Source organism: Corvus moneduloides, chromosome 16 (genome assembly GCF_009650955.1).
Source record: "Corvus moneduloides isolate bCorMon1 chromosome 16, bCorMon1.pri, whole genome shotgun sequence".
NCBI lineage: Eukaryota > Metazoa > Chordata > Aves > Passeriformes > Corvidae > Corvus > Corvus moneduloides.
The window spans coordinates 6,924,832-6,947,679 of NC_045491.1; the positions used below are offsets into that span (position 1 = coordinate 6,924,832).

At 55.5% G+C, this 22,848-nt stretch overlaps 2 protein-coding genes across 10 annotated transcripts in view; one reads left to right on the forward strand and one right to left on the reverse strand.

The window, feature by feature from the left end:
• The first annotated feature begins 2,353 nt into the window (after window positions 1-2,353).
• Window positions 2,354-20,424, forward strand: SLC29A4 (solute carrier family 29 member 4). Of its 6 annotated transcripts, XM_032126495.1 has the most exons (16): window positions 2,354-2,448; window positions 4,077-4,203; window positions 7,612-7,684; window positions 8,998-9,141; window positions 9,565-9,730; window positions 10,520-10,676; window positions 14,317-14,486; window positions 15,136-15,267; window positions 15,379-15,492; window positions 15,572-15,700; window positions 16,130-16,204; window positions 16,559-16,824; window positions 16,911-17,046; window positions 17,601-17,788; window positions 18,055-18,295; window positions 18,370-20,424. In XM_032126495.1, exons 6-16 carry the CDS (start codon window positions 10,579-10,581, stop codon window positions 18,510-18,512), a joined length of 1,692 nt encoding a protein of 563 aa, XP_031982386.1. In that variant the 5' UTR covers window positions 2,354-2,448; window positions 4,077-4,203; window positions 7,612-7,684; window positions 8,998-9,141; window positions 9,565-9,730; window positions 10,520-10,578; the 3' UTR covers window positions 18,513-20,424. The 6 variants fall into 6 exon arrangements, with proteins under 6 accessions (XP_031982386.1, XP_031982387.1, XP_031982388.1 ...); XM_032126496.1 differs by lacking the exons at window positions 2,354-2,448; window positions 4,077-4,203 and adding an exon at window positions 6,550-6,566; XM_032126497.1 differs by lacking the exons at window positions 2,354-2,448; window positions 4,077-4,203; window positions 7,612-7,684; window positions 8,998-9,141 and adding an exon at window positions 9,196-9,385.
• TNRC18 (trinucleotide repeat containing 18) overlaps window positions 20,114-22,848 on the reverse strand; it is a 55,039-nt gene continuing 52,304 nt past the window's right edge. For all 4 annotated transcript variants that reach the window (XM_032126490.1, XM_032126492.1, XM_032126491.1 and 1 more), the window contains one exon: window positions 20,114-22,367. In XM_032126490.1, the coding sequence (XP_031982381.1) occupies window positions 22,161-22,367 (207 nt within the window). In that variant the 3' untranslated portion in view covers window positions 20,114-22,160. The remainder of the gene's footprint in view (window positions 22,368-22,848) is intronic.

Genomic DNA, 22,848 nt, shown 5'->3' on the forward strand with positions numbered 1-22,848 from the left:
ATATTAATGTTCTGAGGTTAGTGACCAGCTAGTAGGGTGGAGCAGGTTGTTTCTGGTCCCCACTGGCTGTGTATTTAAGAGTGGTGACAGTAGTTTGTCTTAAATTCATTGCATGAGGATATAAACTTTTTCTCAGATAAAATATGACTGATGTAATTTCCATGTGATGGCCTCAGGCCCTCAGTAACCACCCTGTTGCGGTATGCTACCAAAGTTAGAAGTCTTTCAGCTTGGGGGTTTATCCCAGTGACACAAAGATGTGTTTCTATTTTTTTTTTTTTCTTTAAACATAACTAGAAATACTGTTTGCAGCTGCATCCTCACCTGAGTGTGGAGCCTGTGATTGCATTGTTGTTCTCTGTGAATCAGGTGGTGTCTAAACATTTCTGTTCTGATGCTCTGACAAACCCAGGGTAAGCCAAGGAGGCTCTAGCCCTGTGCTGTGGCCATGAGCTGGTCACAGGGTATGGGAACACCTGTGCAGCCCCTCTCAGTTTAGACTGACCTTCCTTGGAAGGACAGTTTTTGTTCTGTACAGTCTGTCTCTCTCTCCATATGGGCTGCACTTCCTCATAGCTTTTAACTCAGTGGAGGGTTGAGGCAGAGAACTGAAACAACCAAAGCTAGGGAGGGGGGAACACTGAAAAACTTGGAATCCTAAACTCAGGTCTCAGCTTGCAGTGGGATCAGTTCCCAGGGAGTACCGTAGGGAAGGAGCTGCTTCTCTTGATGTGCAAATGGGCAGCGAGTGCAGGTCCTCGGCTGCTGTCTCGACATCTGTCTGTTTACTCTGTATTTCAAGTTCTGAGGCAGAAAGCTTTTATCTGCCCTGGTCTCTTCTTATGTCACTGTTTCCAAAATACAAGTGATAGATACGAATCTAGCCGTTAAAAGGCAGGGCCTGGCAGAGGAGGAGGAGGAAGTAGAAAGCATCAAGAGGTTGGTAAAAGCTGTTTGTTCTGATGCCCTGTTGAACAAGACATTGGCACGAGTGCTTCCTCTGGGATCAGGTGTGTGCTTGTACCTCACTGCTCTGGGTCCTGCACGGCGAGTTTCTTGGCTCTGTGTTTTGCAGAGGGTGGGGGTAGAGGTGGTGGCTTTTCAAGTCTGCCTGAATGCAAATAAATACCTGAGAAGACCTTTAATGCAGTGACAGGTGTTTGCACAGAGGAAATTCGGTCTGACCTGTGTGGAATAGCAAAAAGGGAGGAGGGAGCAGAGGAGCCCTGGGCTGGATGAGCGGGTTAGCACTGAGCCCGAGCACAGCACTCTCTGTTATGTCCCATGCTGTGCTTTCTTGGCTCCAATAATGGCATTAGCACCAACCAGCATGCAGTAGGACAGTAGAGTTTCTTTCCCTGTGGGTTGCTGAGCTGTTCAGTATCCCACTGGCATGTGCAGATGCTCTGCTGCTGTTTGCAGAGCGACAGGAGTCTTTGTCCAAAGTGTTGGTGGGGATTAATCACTGCAGAGGTTTGGGAAGTTTTATTCTGTGCTCCAGTTGTCCTGGCTAACAGTGAACTTTATTTAAACTGTTAATATCTGAGAGCAAGGCCCGAGTGTCTTCTCCACATGTGCAGAGCAGGCCTTTCTTTTCCTGGAATCTGCTGGCCTGTGAAAGGCTTGCAATGAAGAAAGCATGGCTCTGACTGTAAATAAATCCTTTCAGATTCCAGTTATACAACCAAAGGAATTCAGCAAATTCCTATTTTTCTAATCATGACATGCCTTCATTTTAATGCTCTTCCGACTGGCAAATCTCATCTTACACTGCTTTGAAAATAACGGGCAAGAAGTTGTAATTCTGCCCTGCAAACAGCTGCCGTTGTGCTTGTTACAGATGTCAGTGCTGTGGCTTTGGCCATATGGCCGCAGGGACCCTGCATGTGTCCAGCGCAGGAGCGGGGAGTTCTCCCCAAACCTGTAGCTCTGGGTTTCTGTGGGGTGTTGACTCAGCCCTAGGTCTACCTGGATCTATTTGCTCTTGCATTTGCTTCCTGGAGAAAACCCTGCATCCTGCAGTGCTCACTGACTGTTTGGTATCTGTGTTGATAAGTGGAAAAATTTGTCTAACATTCCACCTCACCAAGTGTCTGGCTTTCACTGCTAGCCCGTCGCTCTTTGTAATTTTATAACTGCCTAAGAAATTAAATCTGTGTTGTGATAAGTATTCTGTGTCTTCTTCCTTTTGTTTGCTACTTGGAGATGGGGCCAGATAAGATCAGGGTGACGCTATGTGGCCCAAACCAAAACAGCAGCAGTTAAGAGCCCTCGGTCTCGGCTGTGCTTTGTAGCTGCTCTCCACAGAGCAGCTTTGCAGGGACTGGGAAAGGACCAGCTGAGTTTTTCTTGGCACATTTTGCTTGCAAATGTAATTTTCCCTCTTGTTCCTCCTCGAAGCTGCTCTTCCCTGGCCTTGCATTTGTGTATTTTTCTCCTGCTGCTCGGGTGAGTTCCTTAACTGCCTTTATTCCTTTTTTCATGGGATGCATCTCAAGCAGTACTTTCATAGCCAGCCTGCTCCCTGTGCTGCCACTCCAGGCTTGTTGCTTCTTGCATTCAAGCCCTGGAGGAAGATGTGGAGTGAGCCTTTGCAGATGGGAGAGGAGGCACCTCCTGCTTCTGTGTCCTTCCTCCTGCTAAGCAGCAGCAAGAGCTTTGATCGGGGTGGACAAGAGGAGCAAAACCCTTTCTGCTCTTGCTAGCAGTGTTGGAGCACGTGAGGACAAGATGAGGATGAGACTCTCCCTGTTCTCCTGTGTGGCTTTCTCATGGCGAGGCCTTGGCTGAGGAGCTGCAGGCGCCGCCTCCCCTGATCCAGCTCTGGAGGGCAATGCTGCCCTGTCGCTGCTGCTTTGTGCCTCCCTTTGCTCCAGGCAAAACAGGCTCTCTTAGCTCAGATGAGTGTCTCTAAACTGTTCACTCGGCTGCTGGTGATGTTTCCCTGTCTCCTGCCTGGAGCAAACCGAAGATCTGAGGGAAGCTGCTGGTGGATTCAGGAAGTGGCAGTGACTTCCATCTGCAGTGGTGATGCCAACAAATCCTCTGTTCCCTGTGTCCCAGGTGGATAGAGTCATCCAGACCCACTGATGTTTTGGGAGGTCCAACAGCCCCTCTCCTTCTGCTCTAGGGGAGCAAAACAGAATATTCTCCTGTAAGCATAAGAAAAATTGTGAGCAGTGGGCCATACCCAGCCCTGAAATAGGCAGCCATGGTTGCTTTCACATCAGCAGTTTCACATCTGTCTGTTGGTACTGAGTTTGGCCCACTGAGCATGAATTTCCAGGGAAGGGACTGAGCAATCCCATTTCCAATTATTTATCTTATTGTAAGGGCAAACATGGACTCGTGCCTGTGTTCCTCCCTGGTATGCTTTCTCTTGGTACTGAGTAGGCTCTTGGGTGTAGCTGTGATGATCTGCCCAGTGGTGAGGCCCTGAGACCCTTCACTACGCAGGACTTGAGTCCAAGATGAAATAACTGAGCAGAAGCACAATCCTGGTGTGAACAGCCCCACTTAGGCTGTGGCTGAGCTGAACAGACTGCTGGGAGCAAAGCAAGGAGTGAGGAACTGGGCAGAGCAGCTCACACTGCCCCGGGCCTGGCTGGGTTGCGAGGTTGATGCAGAATCACTCATTTTTAGAGCCAGTGGGCAGAAAGGAGATGCTGGGGCAGTGCTGGGGTCCAGCAGCCAGAGGTGAGCGCCAGCACCACTCTGATCCTGCCCAGGCTTAGGAGCAGCTTGTCTCTCTTTGCAGCACCCACTCTCAGCTGGTGCCTGAGCACTCACCTCTCTCGTGCCACATCCAACCCACGCAAGTCTCAGACAGGCCCTTGGCAGAGACTTTTTTGGCTAATTAATGATGCACTGTGAGCTAATGAGGGCATTGTGCCCAGCTTGCTGGAGCTGAGGACAGCTGATGCCGGCTCCTCCAGCACTGGGTTATGTTTTGGGCTGGGGTTTTTAGCAGTTACAGGCTATAATAAAGGATTTGAAGATTGCTGTGTCTGGGTAAGTCCGTTAAGTAAGCTAGAGGATTTTGGCAGTGTTTTGATATTTTGGATGCTGTTTTGCAGGGGCAAGGAAGGCCCTGGGAGAGAGACTCACTTCTCCACAAGTGTAGTCCGGGAGCTGGGGAGCACCAAGTGATGCAAGGGCACAGATCTGCTTTGTCCATGTGATCAGAGCCACCTTGTCCACACGGTGGGTACAGAGTCACTTTTGGGTGCCAGCCTGGTGTGTACCTTCCCAGCACCTCCCTTGTCACTGCTGTGCCCTTCTCCCTGCTTGGGGCAGGCTGGTGGCAAAGCCCTTCCAGGCGTGTCAGCCACTGCTCCTCAGCAGCTCCAGATCAGGGCTGATAATTTACTTTATCTGTGGAGGGCAGGCAGAGGGATGGGCCTGTGGCTGGTGAAGGGAAGGCTGCTGGGGGCCATCAGAGGGGGGCTGTGCTCTGCTGTTGTGCAACTGTTGGATGGAGCTGCAGGGCCCTGGGGCCACGGAGTGTCCCTGTCCCTTCCCCAGGACCATCCCAGCCTTCTGTCCCCAGAGCATCCCTGTTCTTTCTTCCCTTCCCTGGGACCATACCAATCTTCTTTTCCTGGAACACCCATGTTCTTTCCTTTCTGAGAGTCTCCCTGCTCCTTCCCTGGGAGCATCCAAGCCTTTTCTCCTCTAGAGCATCCCTGCATGTTCTCTAGAAGCATCCCAGTCTTTCTCCTCCCATAACCTCCTTGCTCTTTTGCTGGCAGCATCCCAGCCTTTTCCCCTTGGTGCATCCATGCTCCTTCCCTTGTTTGCTCCCATGACATCCCTCATCTGCTTCTTCAGCAGCTCTCTGCAGCACCTTCTGTGCATGCTGAGGGCATCTGCCTTGCACTTGCTCCTTGACCCAGAGCAGAACATGGGGGGGGAAAAAAATACTGCTCTGTGTTTGCCTTCACCCAGCCCCTGAGCCAGAACTGCTGGGGGAGGCAGAGGGTGCTTGGCTGCTGTGTGTGCCACAAGCTCCTGCCTGGGGCTTGATCCAGCCATGCTGGGATGAGGGGACTGTGGTGGGGCCAGAGCAGAGTGTGTCTGGCTTTAGCTGTGTGGCTGTGCCACTGCTCTGCTGTGTTTTCCTGAGCAGATAACGCTGCAGCTTTTGGAGTTGGGCCCAAAAATTGAGTTCTGGCAGGGGAGGGCAAAGCTCTGGGCTTCACCTGGCCCCACAGCCTCTGCTGTTGGCTGAAGCAGGGCTGGAATACAGACCCCGGGCTGTGTCCCCTCCCTCTGCACCATCAGGGCACAGGGGTCTCTGCTCCAGGTGTCCCCTGAGGACCCCCCTGCTCTCTATGGGCACCAAGCACAGTGAAATCATGCAGAGCATCTCTCCTCACCCAAAAACAATTTTGGAAATGAAAGTGGGGAGACAGAGCCAGGGACATTATCTCAGCCCTTTTTGACTTTTCAGATAGGAAATAGCCTTTCATCTCTCCCAGGGTGAAAAGGCAATTTGCATTTCAAGAGGTCAGGATGAAGCTTTTTCTCTTTACCATCCCAAATTCATTATTAAAAGTCTATTTGGAAACAAAACAACACATCCACGGGAAGATGGCCTCTGCAGGCTCAAATTAACTGCTCCTGTCATCCCTGATTTCCCTGGCTGCTGCTGGAGGATGCAGGATCGAGGAGGAGGTGCGGGCACTGCTGGAGATGTGAGCGGAGCAAACCTGTGAGCTCCTCAGTGTGGCTGGAGCTGCTCTGGGGCTTGGGGGTCTCCCCTGGGAATTGGGGGGGGGGGGGGGGGGGGGGGGGGGGGGGGGGGGGGGGGGGGGGGGGGGGGGGGGGGGGGGGGTGGGGGGGGGGGGGGGGGGGGGGGGGGGGGGGGGGGGGGAGGGGGGGCTTTGCTCCCCCCTACCCTGCACACGCTTGGCTTAAATTCCATGAGGATAACTCCAGACCCACCTCCCTGCAAACCCTGCTTTCTTCCTGCTCCCACACTCGCCCTGGTCTGGGACCTCAGCCTGGCTCCAGCAACCCAATTCTGCCTAATAAAAAGCCTCTGGCAGCCTGGAGCTTGGCTGGGGCTTGCTGGGCACTGGTGCTTTGTTTTCTCAGCTGCTGCCTCTGCCCTCACCACTGCCACTTATTGGTATCGGCGTTTGCATTAGCAGGTGCAACTCTGGGATATTCAATTACATATAAAGAGCTGTAGCAAAGCAAGACATTGCAGGAGGCATCAAGGCTGTTGGTTTCAGGGGTTTTTTTCCTTGGTTTTGGGTGTTTTGTTTTGGTTTTTACCTTGCATTTAAAGGAGATGTGAGGATGGGTAAAGTGGTGTTGACTAAATAGAAAACATAAGTAAAAAGTGGAGTGAAGAGAGGGAGAAATAAATAAATAATCCTGTTTATGAAATGAAACAGCTGGGTAGAAAAAAAGAGAATGATCTCCGGGAAGAAAGCAGCTCCCTGGGCTATTTTTAGCTCTTTTGTTTCTCCCCCCCTTTCCATCCCCACCCTCCTTGCACAGTCTGAGGGTTTGGTGCATGTCAGTCCTGCTGTTCTCCCTCACCTCCTGAGTGCCAGGTGATGTGCTCTTTTCTTATTTTCTTTTTTTCTCTCCTCTTTTTGCATCTTATTTATAGCGTGGAGGTGGGGGAAGGGCAGCAGCATCAGGAGAGGCCGTGCAGGCATCGCCCTCAGCCCTGGCTGGGGAAAGGAGGGGGCAGCAGGGGCTGAGCCTCTCCTGCAGCATCCAGAGCCCTCCCTCTGCTCCTCAGCAGCTTCAGGAGCTGCTGTAACCCCCTCGGAGTTCCCTTTGCCTGGATCTCGGGCTGCAGTTGCTGTGCTCCCAGCAGCTCCAGGGCAAGGGGCCAGGGTTGGTGTCTTCTCTCAGTTCTTGCACCAGTGGGGCTGGAGGAGCCCTGGATTTCCATCAACTCTTTCTCCTGCTAGGCACCATCATTCCTACACTCATCCCAGCAAAGCTCTCCACCATCCAAAGTCACTCAGCCCTGCAACTTTCCCCTTCCCCAGCCATCCCTCCCAGCTCCCACATCTCCCATCAATGCTGCTGCTGCCCCAAGACCCCTCTCCCCTCATCTCCTCTGCCACCACCTCCCCCCCTCACCGAGCATCCTCGTGGTCTCCCATATTTGTGCCATTATGGAAGAAATACATAATTCTTTTATTATTCAATTAGGAATTTAACACACAATCAGGTGATCGCTTTAAGAGGATTTCCTATAAGGCAGGATTTGAATAACAGGGCTATGAGTAATATATTCCCTTAACTGGTTTATTCCTTTATCAGATTTTTTTCCCCCTAAGCACTTTAATGCATTTACTTTCCCATTGTCGACACTTTTCTCCGCACTCTTCCTCCCTCCCCGAGCTTATGCAAATCCCCCGTAAGGCGTTTAATGCGCCCTGTGTGTCAATAGTGCCCAAATCTTCGCGACAGCATTAGGCTGCATGCATGCCCTGGCTGATTAAGAGGGGTGATGGGGCCAGCCTGGCTGCCCAAACCCCCTTCCAACCCCCACCATGGGGCCAGCAAAGGGGCCCCTGTGCTGGGAGCTGCATTTTTCCAGAGAAAAGGCTGGAGCTGAAAGTAGCTTTTCTTTTGCAGGGCGGGCCGTGAATAGGGAGCGTGAGGCTGACCTGTCCGCCGCTGTTTGCTGCCCTGTCGCTCAGCTTTTGGGGTGCGTGGAGGTGTTCACTGGGGAGGGGGATGGCTGTGGGTGGGAGGTGAGCGGAGAAGGAAGAGGAAGGTGGCAGAATAACCCCTGAGCCAGTATCAGCGTTTATTTGTGAGCACACAATCGACGTGCACGATCCTATGGGGTGGTGCGTGCTCGGGGTGCATCACCCCTGGGTACCCGGGTGCCTGCTGGAGCCATGTGGGAATGGCTTGGGCATCTCTGGCAGGAAAAGAAGGGGTTTTCCTACTTTTTATGCCTCCAAGGGCTGAGGTCAGCTCACCCTCACCACACTGCCCAACCTCCTTCACGCGTTCCCTGGGGCGGCCTCTGGGCCTTGTTTTGGGGGGTTTAACAGCCTTCACAGACATGGGGTGTGATGTACCCGGTGACTGGGGCGGAAGCCTGGAACCTGGCTCAGGGGGATGTATTTGCCTGCTCACCTTGGTGGAATGTTTGCTCTGAAACCTACAGACAGTTCTGGGGAACTGGGAAAAGGAGAGCCTGGGGAGGAGGGCAGCAGCGATGACAGGAATAGCAAAAAAGGTTGGCCTGTAATTCCTGGCTTTCCCACTGCCTGAGGGTTTTGTGGCTGCTGGCGAGGCCCTTTGCGAGCACAGCACGGGGGAAAACACCCCCTCCAAGGGTAACTGTCACCATTTTCTCCTTCCAGAGAAAAATCTCTCTCAACCTGTGTCTGTAAATAGCCCGGTGAGTGGGAGCGAGCTGAACCGGCCCTTCCCGGCGTTGTTTCCTCTACGCCCACCACTGATTGTCTCCTTTTTTTATCCCGTCCTGCCACTCTGCCTGTGCGTGCAGCAATTATGCAAAGTTGCAATCAAGGAGCTGAATTAGGAGCTCATCTTGAATTAATTAGTGATGGATGCAAATCCGTTCCAACAAAGAGGAGCGAGGGGAATGCAAAGGCCATGGGTATCCTCCCAGGGTTTCTCCAGCTCTCCCAGGCTGGTTTGAGGGCAGGGAGGGATGCAGAGTAATGCCTTGCAGGAGAACTGGGGCATCCACGTGAAAGAATTTGGTTCTTGGCCTTGGGACAAGGCTTGGGTGCCCCAAAGCTCATGCTCAGCTCAGCCCCTGCATCTCCCTGGAGGTTTTAAACCCAGAGCTTTGGGCTTAGAGCATCTCCTCCCACCCCGGCCTTGCTGCAAAGCTTGGGGAAAAACCAGTTAATCCCTGCGGCCTCCAGTGCTGAGCTCCTGCCAGCACTGGGGATTTCTGTTTGCCTGCAATCGGATTGTGACAAACCCCTCCACTTGCATTGAACAAATTCTCTGGCTACTCCCCGCTCCTTGCAGGCCCCAGTAATCCCCCAAGTGTGACTCTGGCCAACAGGCAACATCCCTGATTAATCCCTGCCGTCTCTGTGCAAAGCCACTGCTGCCAAGGATGCTCCTGGTGCTGGCACGACACGCTGGGCCGGTGTTGGGAGCAGACCCCGGGTAAGGATTCAATGCTGTTTAAAGGAGCTTTTCCAAGAGGGGATTGCAGCCTTGAGAAAGGCTTCCTCTTCTGTGAAGCGGAAAAGATGGATGCACAGCGCTCCCGGGAGCACTGAGTGAGGGGGTGTGGGAAGGGGGGTACAGATGTCTCATCCCTTTTTCTGCCCCCCCTCAGTGTCACCCACCCCAGCTGGTGCAGAGGGGACACCCATTGGGCACAGAAGAACCAGGGCAGCCTGGCAGGGTGAGCAGGGCTTGGTTAAGGAGCTCCTTAGCCAAGGGATGGCTTGTGGCTGTGTCCACAGGGATGGGGACAGCAGGGACAGCCCCTTCCCATGGTCCCCAAGAGTTTAAAGCCTTGGCTCGAGGTTTTTGGTCTGCAGACAACTGAAAGGTCTCTCCTTCCTCTCCCCTCTGCAACAGCAATGATTAATAAAACCTGACTCGGCTGGAAGGGCAAGGAAAAAACAACAATACAGGACATTTCTGGAGATCGTCCTAATCCAGCATCTCGAAGCCAAATGAATCAGCAGCTTCTTGTTCTGCCGGCAGGATTAGTCAATGTTCATCCAGGCTCCTGGGCATTGAGGTGAGGCCCTGCATAGCAAGGAGCTGTGGCAAGGTGGCCACAGGGTGTTGGCTGGTTCATGGAGCCAAGCAAATCCTGCAAACTCTGTTGGGATGCACCCACTCGTGCTGGGAGCCATGGGACAGCAGGGAGAGGCAGGAGAAGGAAAAAATGCCTCTAGAAATCTGCAGTGTGGGTGAGGGATGAGGCTGTTGGATGTGAGGTGCAGGGGCCAAGACTCCAGGCTGGGGCTGTGTGTAAGGGATGTCCCTCATGCCACAGGGACCAGGATGCCTGGGACCAGGAGCACCACGCCTGGCTGACTTTCCTGGCTGTTAAAGTGGGTCAAGCAGAAACCCAAGGAGCATCTGAGCTCACCAACCTTGAGCCAACTATGTGGAAGCTGAATTATTCAGGGCCAGCTTAAAAAATTTAAGAGCCCAGCAAAACACCAGGAGAGCCCAGCCCATGGGACCCCCATACCCTTGTCAGGCAGAAGCAGCTCAGCCTGCCGATGCTCAGGGGGCACCTTGGGCGGGGGGGACAGTGTTGTTTGTGTCTAACACTGCCCTTGTGAATCGAGAAAGCAGAGAGAAAGCACCCAGAGAAGTTCATCCTGATGAGTTCATCTCCCTGTGTTTCCTGTAGCTCTCCAAGCTGTAGCAGTTTCCTTGGGTATCCCAGCATGGGTCTGTCACATCCACAGCAGGAGTAGTTGAAAGGGAACCCCCCTTGTCCCCTGGAATGGGGATCTCTTGATCGTGTGATTTGGAGAAGATGCTAAAACTCAGGCTTGATCTTTGTCACCAGGTGTTCGCTTGCGGCATCTCCCGTGGCTCAGAGAGCGCCGCATCCTTTTGGGAGCTGAGATGCTCCCCTCAGCTTGGTTGTCTTTAAAGGACCACCCCTGGTTCTATTCCTGGGGCTTTGGAATGGGGAGAACCGGCTCCTGGGGGGAATCCCTGTGGTGAGTAATGCTGCCTGGCGAGTGCTGGGAAAAGGCGGGTGCACATATGCTTCAGCTCATCCTGCTCTTTTCATGGAGCACTCTCACTGTCTGGGTGCCAACCAGTGTCAGACACGGCCAAGGAACCCCCACCACACTCACCCCCCCCCCCCCCTTTTTTTTACATTTTCAAGGTTCCTGGAAGAGAGCGATGGGGTCTGGTGTAGAGCAAGGGGTTGTACCCCAAGGGGAGTGAGGTGCTTTGAGATTTTACAAAGACACTATGAAATTAGAGCTGAACAAGCCTGCCAAAGCAAACAGCCCAAAAAAATCCCCCTTTGCACCAGAGGGCCGAGCTGTGCAGGTGCTCAGCCCAGAGGGGAGTAGGGAAGGCTGAGCCCCGGCCCCAGGCCGTGCTTGGCACAGCAGTCGGGTGCGCTTTGAGCCAAACTCCGGCTATTTCAGTCAAGGAGGAAAAGATGGAAATTTCCACCTGGCCTGTTTTCTTCCCTGCGCTGAATTTGCAGGAGACCCTTTTCTCAGCCCCGCTCCCGGCAGAAGGGCGGCTGAGGCGGCACAGGCGGCTGTGTCTCTAATTTCCTCTGGCAGCGGCAGCAGCAGCAGCAGCGCATCCCCCGGCCCCGCGCGCTGATTTACACAACGCAGCAATTATTGACTGCGAGGAGATTGTAATTCACAGCCCGCCGCGGTGCAGCCACGGCCTGGGAGCAGGGATGGTTCATCTCCTCCTTCCCGCTGCCTCCATCCTCACACGCTCCGGGGGGGCAGAGCCCAGCAAGGGCTGATCCCCCAGAGCTCTCACCCAGTTTGCTGGGAGGGGGCTGAGTCCCCCCCTCTGTGCCTTGCTGCTCTTGTAGAAAACCCCACAGCAATAGATCCCCGTGGTGGAGCTTGCAGCCTGGGCCAGCTCTCCCAGCCCAGGACGGGTGGGGACACCGATGGGGTCCCTGCCTGGATCACCCTCCTTGGGGGGACACAGGTATCCACATTGCCCCATGCTGCTGCTTCCCTTACTCCTCTGCTTCCACTCCCTGGTTTTGCAGGGGATCAGAGATCTTGGTTGTTTCCTCAAAACGCTGGGGCATTGCTGTGTTCTGACAGCCAGATTTGCAATCCATCTATCCATCCATCCTGATCCCATCAGCTCCTCTTACGACAAAACCCTTCTCAGGGCAGGAACGACCCTGTCCCTGAAAAGCTCATGCCCTGAATGAAATTACCGGGGCTTTTCTTCCTGATTAATCTCTCTTTTGCAATTAGCTCCCGGACCTCCGATATCCCTCTAAGGCACCTCTCGCCCATGTACCTATAGGCGGTACCTACAGGCGGTGCCTATGGACAGGGTTACGGGCGTGCATCGGGAAAGCGCTCCCGCGGACCCGGGGCCGCCGGGGGGGCTCGGGGGAGGAGCGGGGGGGCGGGCGGGAGGCAGACCCGGGGGGGGAGGCAGACCCGGGGCCCCGCCCCCCGCTCCGCGCCGCCGCCGCACTCGGTGCCGGCCCCCTCCCGGCGGAGGCTCCGGTATGGCGGGGCCGGGGGCCGGCGGCCGCCGGGGCCTGAGCGGGGCGGGCCAGCGCCGGTGCCGCAGAGCCGCCGCGGCGGAGCGAGGTAAGAACCGCCGCGACCTGTTGGGCTCGGCCGGGGACCGCCGGGGAGCGGGGGGAAAAGGAGGGGAAGCCGCCGCGCCGAGCCCCTGCACGCCCTGGCCCCGCTGAGCATCTTCCCGGCCCCCCCGAGCATCCTCCGGGCGCGGCCGGGGCCGCGTTCCCCGCGCTCCCTCCGGCCAGGAGATTCTCCTTCAGACCGGGAACGTGGGTTACTGAATTCCCCTCGTCTGTGGCAACTTCGCCGCTGGTAAGATGTCGGGAGACCCTTCTGCCAGGGCAAAAAACGCTTTTTCTGCCCTAACACGGGGCTGCGGTTGCCCGGGGCTCACGCAGAGCCGGGGGGCAGCGGGGCAAGGGCTCCTCTCGGTTGAGACCTCCCACCCCTGACCCGCGATGGGAGAAACGCCCCCGCTCCCACACTGGGGCCACAGGGGTGGCAGGGTGTAAATCCATAGGGGCAGACGGTTGTATATCCAGCGGGAGGAGAAAATCCAATTTACGGCGGCGCAGGGATGCTCGGGGGAGTGAGGCGGAGAGTGCCGGAGGCTGGTCCAGCGCCGCGGCTGTGCAGCGCATCCCGCATCCCGCTCTGCTCCTGGCCCCGGGAAGTTTGGGCCACACACAGTGCGTACGAGGCATTTCCAGCTGGATTTCTGCCTATGGAAAAGCCCCTGCAACAGGCTTTCCGGCATCCCGGGAGATGCTTCCCGCTGGGTTTTATTGTCTGGGGTGGTAGCAGGCACAGGAGGGTGTGGGTGAAGGGGATTGCAGACAGCTCCTCTGGGAGCAGCAGGATGGAGCGGTGTCCCCAGCATAACGTGCCCTGCTGGGTTGTTCTGCTCGCGGGGCTCCGGGATGGGCAGTCTTGGGGTGAACCCCAGCATGATGCGGGAGGAGGGACCCCATCCCAGCGCCACAGCAGTGCTGTGACCTCAGCACAACCTCGGGGCCGGGGCAGTGCTGCGCTGTGCACCCGTCCTGTAGCAAGAGAAGCATTTTAGGCTCCCGGAACTCGCTCACAGGATCTGTGGACAACACGTTTGCCACCCACCTCAGGGCCCTCCGGCATCCAGCACATCCTGGCAGCTGGAAAACCTCTCTGCTCCTGCAAACGCCATGTCTGGCAGGGAGACCAAAGAAATCACTGTCATTGATTTTTCCTCTCTTGCCCTGACTCAAACCTACTGCTTGGAGGAGATTTTTTTCACCACCACCACCCCTGGATGCCAGGGAAATCTGCAGGAGGTGGGCTGGGGACAGGCTGGCATCGAGCAACTGGCACAAGGAATTCAGAGCAGCCCCCTGGGGTTGAACCGCCGGGAAGAAACGTATTTTGGGTGGCTCTGGTGGGGTCACTGGAGGATGTTGGGTATTTGAAGAGCTCATTCTGGGATGCATTCAGTGCAAGACCCTCTGAAAGCATGATGCTGGGGTCTCTCTGGCGGCTCTCTGAGCAGCTCTGTGCTGGGCTATGATCCCTCAGAGAAGCAGATCTAAAAAAAGCAGGGTCACATCCCATCCTCTCCCTGAAAGGCTGCAGGAGTGTGTCTGCCCAGGCCGGTGGCTCTACCCCAGCCCCAGGCAGCAGAGATGCTGAAAAGGGGCATAAACCGGAGCAAGTGTGCTGCCTGCAGGGAGCCAGGGCTTCCCGAGGCAGCCGGGATCTTCCCCGCAGCCGCCTTCCGTGAGTGGTTTTCATCCATTAATTTCTCTAATTGCTTTTGGAAATCACAGTGGCGTTTTTCTTTGGTAGCATCCCAGCGAGGTGCTGAGCCAGGCTGCTTCCTCAGGGGTGGCTCGTGTGGGTCCCCCACAAGCACTGCTCACCACCCCAAAGCCAAACTTCTGCTCAGAAGGTTGGTGGATCCCATTTGCGCCAGAGAAATCATCTTTCCAAGTGGAAAAAACACCAGAACCGCTGTGATACAGCGAGGTGGCGACAGCTCAGGGCTGCCCACATGCCATTGTCCCTTGCAAACCTCTGGCATCACCCGGGGGGGACACAGGAGCCACTGCTCTCTCTCCCCTCTCAGGTTGGCCAGGATGGGCTCGGTGGGAGCCGAGCGCTTCAAGGAGCTGAGCCCGGCGGCGACGCCGGAGGGGAACGTGGTGATGAGCTTCAGCTTCGACAGCTACCAGCTGGAGGAGGACGAGCTGCAGCGGGGCAGCCAGGCCAAGGGTGTCCTGACCTTCATGGAGCCAGGTGAGGGCAGGCACGGCCCGACGTGACCCACAGCCAGGAGCCGGGTTCCCCGCTGGTTTCCCACCCACTTAGGAGCTTCCTGGGATGGGTTTAATAGCCACAAATAGCCTGAAATGCCACAAAATTGCCCAATACCTTTTTTCATCCATTTTTGTACCCATGAGAGCCACCAGCACATCCCGTGACAGTGGGCTCTGCAGGCTGGCAAGGAGTTGAGGATTGGTGCCCTGGTTCTCCTGCCAGGCTCACCCCCAGCCTGCAGCTTCGTCTTTCTCCATGCAGGACTCAGGGATGCTCCTGGGATTCACCCCAGCCCTGCTCCACATCCTGAGGCAGCCCTGTCCACCCCCACACCTGCCTCCACCCCTCTGCACCTTGACTTGTGCTATTACCTGCAGTGCCTGGCTCTAAGCTTGTTTAGCTGCAATTAAAATTCATCAGCCCCACAAAGCCCAGGTGTTTTCCTGCCTCCTGGGTGTCCCACTGAAGGGTCTTTATTTAGAGAAGGAGCTTCTTAGAGCTGGGGCTGTGTATTTGTACATCTGCAGGGTGCTGGGCTATTTCATCGCCTCAAGGCTGGCGTCTGACATAGGTCCCAGGGGTGCAGCAGTGTCACTGTTACATCTTTTTCTTTCACCTTTTGGGGCAGTTTCTGAGGACCCTGAGCCCCAGGATCGATACCATGGGATTTATTTTGCCATGCTGCTGGCTGGGGTGGGATTCCTCCTGCCCTACAACAGCTTCATCACCGATGTGGATTACCTGCACCATAAATACCCAGGTAGGTCTGGAGCAGCTCCAGCACTTCCCTGACACCCCAAACCTGGAGAGAACTCATTCCTGTTTCCAAGGGAGCTGACCTCCTGTTCCCCCATCTTCTGCCTCTCTGCAGGGACCTCCATTGTCTTTGACATGAGCCTCACCTACATCCTGGTGGCCTTGGTGGCCGTCATCCTCAACAACGCGCTGGTGGAGCTGCTGAGCTTGCACACCCGGATCTCTGTGGGTGAGTGGGGTCCCTGCACCCCCAGGCAGTGCTGTCCCTGTGCTGTCCCCCCCGCCACCACCTCTGTCTCCCCCCACAGGCTACCTCTTCGCCCTGGGGCCCCTGCTCTTCGTCAGCATCTGCGACGTGTGGCTGGAGCTGTTCAGCCGCAGACAAGCCTACGCCATCAACCTGGTGGCTGTTGGGGTGGTGGCCTTTGGCTGCACAGGTATGTGGGAGAGCAGCTGGGCTGAGACAGGGCAGGTAGGAGTGGGAAACATCCCCATCCCTGAGCTGCTCTGCTCTGATCCCTATAACCCTCACAGCCCTGCTCCATCCCCTCCACATCTGTCCACTGTGGGACTGGCCAGGGGCACCAGCACCAAACCATGACACCAGTGACTGACACCACTGATCCAGGCCACCATGGTGGCATCCCAAACCCCCACATCTGGTGGCCACTCTTGGTGGGAACAGATACAGTGAAGCATCCGGGGAGGGAAAAAGGCCCTCCTGCTTTTGGGGCAAGGAGGCTGGTGCAAGGAGCAGCTCCCAGTTGGCACAGCACATGGGTTCCCTCTGGGGTTTCTTCCCCCTTCCCGGAGTTTCGGCTGCAGCAATAATTCCCCCTTCTCCCCTCTGTGCATCTCTCCTGAAGTGCAGCAATCCAGCTTCTACGGCTACACGGGGCTGCTGCCCAAGCGCTACACGCAAGGAGTGATGACGGGCGAGAGTAAGTACCCACAGCCACTGACCATGTCCATGTCCCACCACATGGACTTGCACCTTCTCCTGGGGCCCCAGAGAGTCACACCTGGGTCCCCACTGGCTCCAGCACAGCCCAGATGGGTTGCCAGCAGGTCAGGGACACCCCAGGGTGCTCCCAAGCACTTACTGGTTTCTAAGTCCCTGCACTGCCATGCCAGACGGGAGGTGGGGATGTCTGCCAGGAGCTTCATCACCCCAAAATCACTGCTGGTGACTCCTCCATACTGGGAAGCATCACATGCATGTAGCAGGGGCTGATGGGGATCCCTGAGCCGGGATTCAATGGGGCCCAGCGGTGACAGCTCTCCCGCACCACCAGGCACCGCTGGGGTCATCATCTCGCTCAGCCGCATCTTCACCAAGCTGCTGCTGTCAGACGAGAAGGAGAACACCGTCATCTTCTTCTTCATCTCCATCGGCATGGAGCTGACGTGCTTCATCCTCCACCTCCTGGTGAAGCGCACCCGCTTCGTCCGCTACTACACGGACTGTTCCCGCAAGGGCCTCCCCGAGAGCCGCGGGGCTGGCGACCCTGGCACCGGCTACCGCGTCCACCACGATGTCACCTCTGAGGACATCCGATTTGTAAGCCAAGGGTGGGTTTCCCTGCTGACTCCTGGGGTTCTTCACCACTGCACCTCAGCACTGCTGTCCCCTCTCCCCTCATCCAGGAAAACCAGGAGCAGGGGCAGCCGAGCTCCCCTCGGGGCAGCCCCGGCCCTGAAGCTGAGCTGGCTGGGAGTGGCACCTACATGCGCTTCGACGTCCCTCGGCCCAAGATCAAGAGGAGCTGGCCCAGCTTCCGAGGTGAGTGGTGGGCTCAGGGGCAAGCCATGCCCATGGGGTGGGTTTGCCACATTTTGTAGGGTGGGATAAATGATTGGTAACCCAGAGTTTTGGGGCAGGATCATCCCCAAGGCGGGAGAGGGCCTTTTGAAAAGGGTGTGGAGTAGCAGGACAAAGGAAAATGGCTTCAAACTGACAAGAGGACAGGATTAGATGGGCTATTATCAAGAAACTCTTCCCCATGAGGGTGGTGAGGCCCTGGCACAGGTTGCCCAGAGAAGCTGTGGTTGCCTCATCTCTCTAATTGTCCAAGGCCAGGCTGGATGGGGCTTGGAGTAACCTGGGGTAGTGGAAGGTGTCCCTGCCCATGGCAGGGGGTTGGAACTGGATGAGCTTTAAGATTCCCTTCCATCCCAAACCATTCTGTGATTCTGTGATCCCTTTCCTAATGATGTGCCCAAAACTATGAGGGAAACTCATCTCTGGAAGGCACGCCTGGGGGTCAGAAAAGGCTCTCAGGCTCTTCAAGGGGGAGGCTACAGTTTTGGCTGAGCTGTGCTGCCTGTCTCTGCCAGACATGCTGCTCTACCGCTATGTCGTGTCCCGCCTCATCTGGGCCTACATGCTCTCCATCGCCATGACCTACTTCATCACGCTGTGCCTCTTTCCCGGGCTGGAGTCGGAGATCCACAACTGCACGCTGGGGGAATGGCTCCCCATCCTCATCATGGCCATCTTCAACCTCTCTGACTTCGTCGGCAAGGTAGGAGAGAGGCCAGAGACAGCACAGTGGGGGTCTCTCCTCCTTTGGTGTTCTCTTTCTAAGCCACTTGGCTCCACCAAGGGTCATCTCCACCCATGGGTGTCTAACCAGTGTGAGGCTGCTGCTTACCAGCACAGCCAAGGTTGGGTTCCCACAGCAGTTGGTCTTCTCCACAATCTTGTCTCCTTGTTGCCCCATTTTGGGCACGGCGTGGCCCTCCCCAGCCTCCTCACCCTCCGCAACAGGGTCTCTGCCTCTTGCTGCAGATCCTGGCTGCCCTGCCCTATGACTGGAGAGGGACCCACCTCCTCGTCTACTCCTGCCTCCGTGTGGTCTTCATCCCCCTCTTCATCATGTGTGTCTACCCCAACGGGCAGCCCACCTTCGGCCATCCCGCCTGGCCCTGCATCTTCTCCCTCCTCATGGGCATCACCAATGGCTACTTCGGCAGCGTCCCCATGATCCTGGCCGCAGGCAAAGTGAGCCCAGAGCAGCGGGAGCTGGCAGGTAGGACCAAGCCCTCCTGGGAATCCCACATGGTGTGGCCAGAGCACCCTGACACCCCGTGTCCATTCCCACAGGGAACACCATGACCGTGTCCTACATGACGGGCTTGACACTGGGCTCGGCTGTGGCGTATTTTGCCTACAGCCTCACCAGCACCTCCCACAGCACCTGTTTCTACACCGAAACCTCCAATGGCTCCTTTACCTTCGGGTACTGAGCCCTGGGGTGGGGCTGTGGGGACACAATGGGACCTGCTGCCCACCATGGTCCCCAGCACCCCACATGTCCCTCCTCAGGGAGGGAGCCTGGAACCAGAAAGCCGCCCCAGGGTGGACAAGGACTGGTATCCTGTCGGCACAGGGCTGTGGCATCCTGAAACGGTCCTTGCTGCCCAGCCTGGCACTGTGCAGGGCCACTGCTTGGGGTGACATTCCTCCCACCCCATGGGACAGTTCTTGTTGCTTTTGGGGATGTCCCCATCAGCAATGTGCAGCTCTCCAGTGAAGGCTGGGGATCTTCTGTTTGCGCCAAGCCATTGACAGGAGGAAGAAAATACTGCCAAATCCCAAAGGGAATAGAACCAGCACTGGGGAGAGGAGGGTGATGGAGGGCTGGTGAAGAAGAAGAGGAGGAAGAGAGAAAGGAAACGCTCCTTCAGTCCCTGGTGGCTCTGGGAAGGTGGGTCTCAACTTCCATTGACGGTGCTGCAGGTTTTCACCAAGAAAGGCTTGAAGTAACAGTCCCTCCCTAAATATGCCAACCGCTGTGTAGAAGTCCCAATTCACTTCTGATGGTTGGGGAAAAAATGATTTTTTTTATTGTGTCTTGTTTTACCCCCCCTAACTGCAAGAGCAGCAGGTCTTGCCTCCCTCCACCCCACACTGTGAATCTACCCCATTGCAAGGGGTGGAGGGGGGGGTCTCAAGGCTACAGCACTGCCAGTGCCATCCACAGGCCACTGCTGAGCTTGAAAATTTATTGCACAGGACAAAAGTGAAGCTGATTAAATAATTAAATGTCTTTGCTGGTTCTTAGCTGTACCACTGGCACTGGTGGCACTTTGCTGGTGCTGGGCTGGGCTGGCAAACACACACAGGGTCGTGCCTGCTGCCTGTCCTGTTGGATCTTGCGGTGCCCCTTGTGCTGCTCCCCTTCTTCAGGGCCCTCTTTGTCACCTGGGGTGCCTGAACTTGTCACCGGGTTACACCAAACCCCTACCAGCCTGCAAACTGCTGTGGGCAGCACACGGGAGAGGGCATGGGCCAAGAGGAGCAGAAAGCAGCAGGAGAAGGTGCCAACGGCACATTTTGGGACTGGCTGCACCTTGCTGTGCCAGTTGGCGGGTGCCACCTCCCAGGAAATCAAGCCCAAGGAGCCAGCGAGTGCCAGGCCTGGCCCCAACCCGGCCCCCGCAGCACCATGCCAAGTTCCTGCCTGTATGAAGTGGAGCTCACACCAAAAAGAGCAAATCCAGCATTTCATCCTCAACACATGGTGCCCTGAGTGTGGCGGCAGGGGGAGGACTCACACCTCCAGCCTAAAGGCCCCGTCCAGCAGACACCTCTGCTCCTGTGTCCTGTCCTGTCCATCGGTGCCACCACGTCACACAGACGGGTTCTCCCCAAAAAGCCACCAGGCACCTGGGTTCTGTCTTTCTCCAGGGCAGGGGCTGAGCCAAAAAGCCATCGTTGCCACCAAGGGGAGAAAAACCCTGCGGTCAGGACAAGTGAGACAAAGAAAGATGCTTCGTTGGGTTGCTTTTTTTCAATTAATTTTTTTTTTTTTATGAAAAAAGATCACACGGAGTTCTCCAACAAACAGAATGCCAAAAAAATTGTTTTAAACAAAACATAAACAAAACAAAACAAAAAGACAAAAACCTGGCTCTCCTTTCCTCTCGATTGTCTGAAATATCCTTGTGTTCCATAGAAGGCAGTGGGTTTTAAGTGCTTTCTATTTAACATTAGCATAAAATCTCTCTCGCGCGCTCTCTCTCTCGCTCTTTAAAATATGCTCACACAATTTGCTTCTAGAAGTACAGTACACTTTGAGCGTGGGGGGTGTGCCTGTTCCCAGATCATTTACAATCACAATCCAACAGGAAATAAAAAATAATATTCTAAACGTCAGACTGTGTTCATTTCTGCCGTTGTGGGTTTTTTTCTTTTTTTGTTTTTTATAATTTCATAATTTTTTTCACAGTTTTAAAAAGTTTATATTTATATATATATATTTATATTTATATTTATAATTAAAAAGTTGAATCCATTTAAAGACTTATAATACAGGAGGGCTAAAGAGTCTTTTGGTACATTAAAACTGTACAGGCTAGAACCGTCACTGTCTGCCGTGCCGAGGCGCCGGTGGCCCAGGGTGGAGATGGTACAAGCTCAGCACCATGTGGTTTGTTTAAAGGTCAAGGGGGAACTCTGCGGGGCTGTCCCTCTCCCCTGAGCCCCGGCCTCCAGTCTCTGGTACGCAGCCGGCACCAGCGTGGAGAGTTTCCAATCTGTCCTTGGCTAAAGCGTCTCCCCACCCAAGCCTGGGCCGAGCCGGGCCCCGCTCCACGTCCCAGTGATCTGTAGTGCGAGTCGGGAGTTGCAAAGATCAGTGCGTCTCTTGGAGTTTTGTTTTAAGTGCAAGGATGGTGCATCGTTCTCAGGTGTTCCCTCTTGCCAGGTGTAACCCTGGAGCAGCAGTGGGGGTGCTGTGGGTCTGGCGTGTGCCCAGTGGGAGCTCAGCTCCTCCATGGATGGAGGAAGCTGAACGGTGCCGTCCCTGAGCCCAAGGTGGCAGCGAGGCTCTGGCTGTGGGAACGCCGCAGGCAGGCACAGCCAGGTTCACACACTGTCCCCATTCCCTTCAGATGATGAGCAGAGGCTTCCCAGCAGCTCCACGTCTCAGCTCAGGCCAGGCATGGCAGGTAAAGCTGGGTGAGGGATGCCAGAATCCAATGGCCTGTGATCTTCTCTCCTCCAAGCACCGAGCAGCAGCTTTTCCCAGTCGATTCCTGCTCCTTCACTGCACGCTCCAAGACAAGGTCTCAGTTTGCCACGTGTCACCCCCTTGCCACCTGCTTGCTCCCTCTAGCACTTCTGCACGGCAGAAGGGGTACAGAGCTGCAAAGGGTTCAGACTCTGTTCAAGGCAGTGGGAAGGCAGCATCCCAGATTGGATGTTGGCTCCTCTTCCACCTGGCTCCTTCCAGCCTGGAGGATTCTCTTCTGCCATCTCTGCGCTGGGGCCAGCCCTGCCCCGTCGTGCTCCACATGCTGCCAGAGGGGCCTCCAGGGAAAGGGAACGGCAAAAAGGCGCTGAGAGGATCGAGACGAGGCGCTGAGAGAGACTCATCTCCTTTCTCTTTCACCCTGTCCTTCCTATAAAGGGTCATGCGAAACTAAGCAAGAAAGGGAATATAAGGACGGAGAGGAGCGCACGCAGAAGGCAAGAGGGTCCTTCCACGCGCGGGCGGCTTCTGAGTTACTGATGGAAAAAAATGACACAAAAGGGATCCCTCCTGCCGGGGGGTCCCGCTGGTGAAATGATCACGAGACCCATGTGCTTTCCTGGACCAAAAGGAGGAAGGGAGAAGTTGGTCAAGTGTCACCTTACTTAAAGCCACTTCCAGAAGAGCCTCAGGGTTCAAGCACCACCACCACCCCCCAATGGCACCTTCCTCGAGTCCTGTAACTGCTTCCCCAACCCCCTTCTTCAGCCCTCTCCTTCCTCCTCGTGTCTCTCGCGCTCTCCTGTCTGTAGTGTGACACAGAAATGAGCATTGAAAGAAACAATCATGTCGTCTGAACAGGCACGTCCTCAGGTTTGTCCCATCCCTTCCCAGGGGGTGGCATGTGTCCCCTGGGCGGTCAGCAGATGACAGGGACCCCGTCAGTGTTGAAGATCATGCCCGTGGTGGGCTCGTAGGTCCCTGCAAGGTAGTAGAGGTCCTCACTGTCTTGGTATTTCTTTGTCTTTAGCATCTGCTCATATTGATCCAGACCAACAACAAGACACTTGTGTGAGATGGTCTGGACATCGTTTTCATCCACGTGAGAGGACTGGTAGAGGGCTCTCTGCACAACAGGAACAGAAGGAAGGAGGTGGGAAAAAAAGGAGCCATTAGATCTCACAGCATTTACAGCACCATCTTCAGTAAGTAGGAAGAACACCCATCATAATGGGACAGGGCTCTGCTCACACTCAAGAACCTCTCATTCATCCCAACAGCCAGCCCAGGGGAGGAACACTGGGAATCTGCACAGGCCCATGGACAGCCTGGACAATCCCTCCACTGTACCTGAGCCCTGGCTTTCACTCAGCTCCCACTGATGGGAATGCTGCGGCTGCCAAGCACATATACAGGGGAATATGGAGGCCAGGAGTTTGTCATCCTCCCTCCAAGGATGCAAATGAAAAGATGGGTGCTGGATACCAGCTCCCTGTTCCTCCCCACACCCAGCACTTGCAGCTATTCCCACCCTCCCAGAAACATCCATCCCAAGTCCTGGGCACTGCAGACTTGGCAGCCAAGGCAAAAATCAAGAGCCAGAGAAG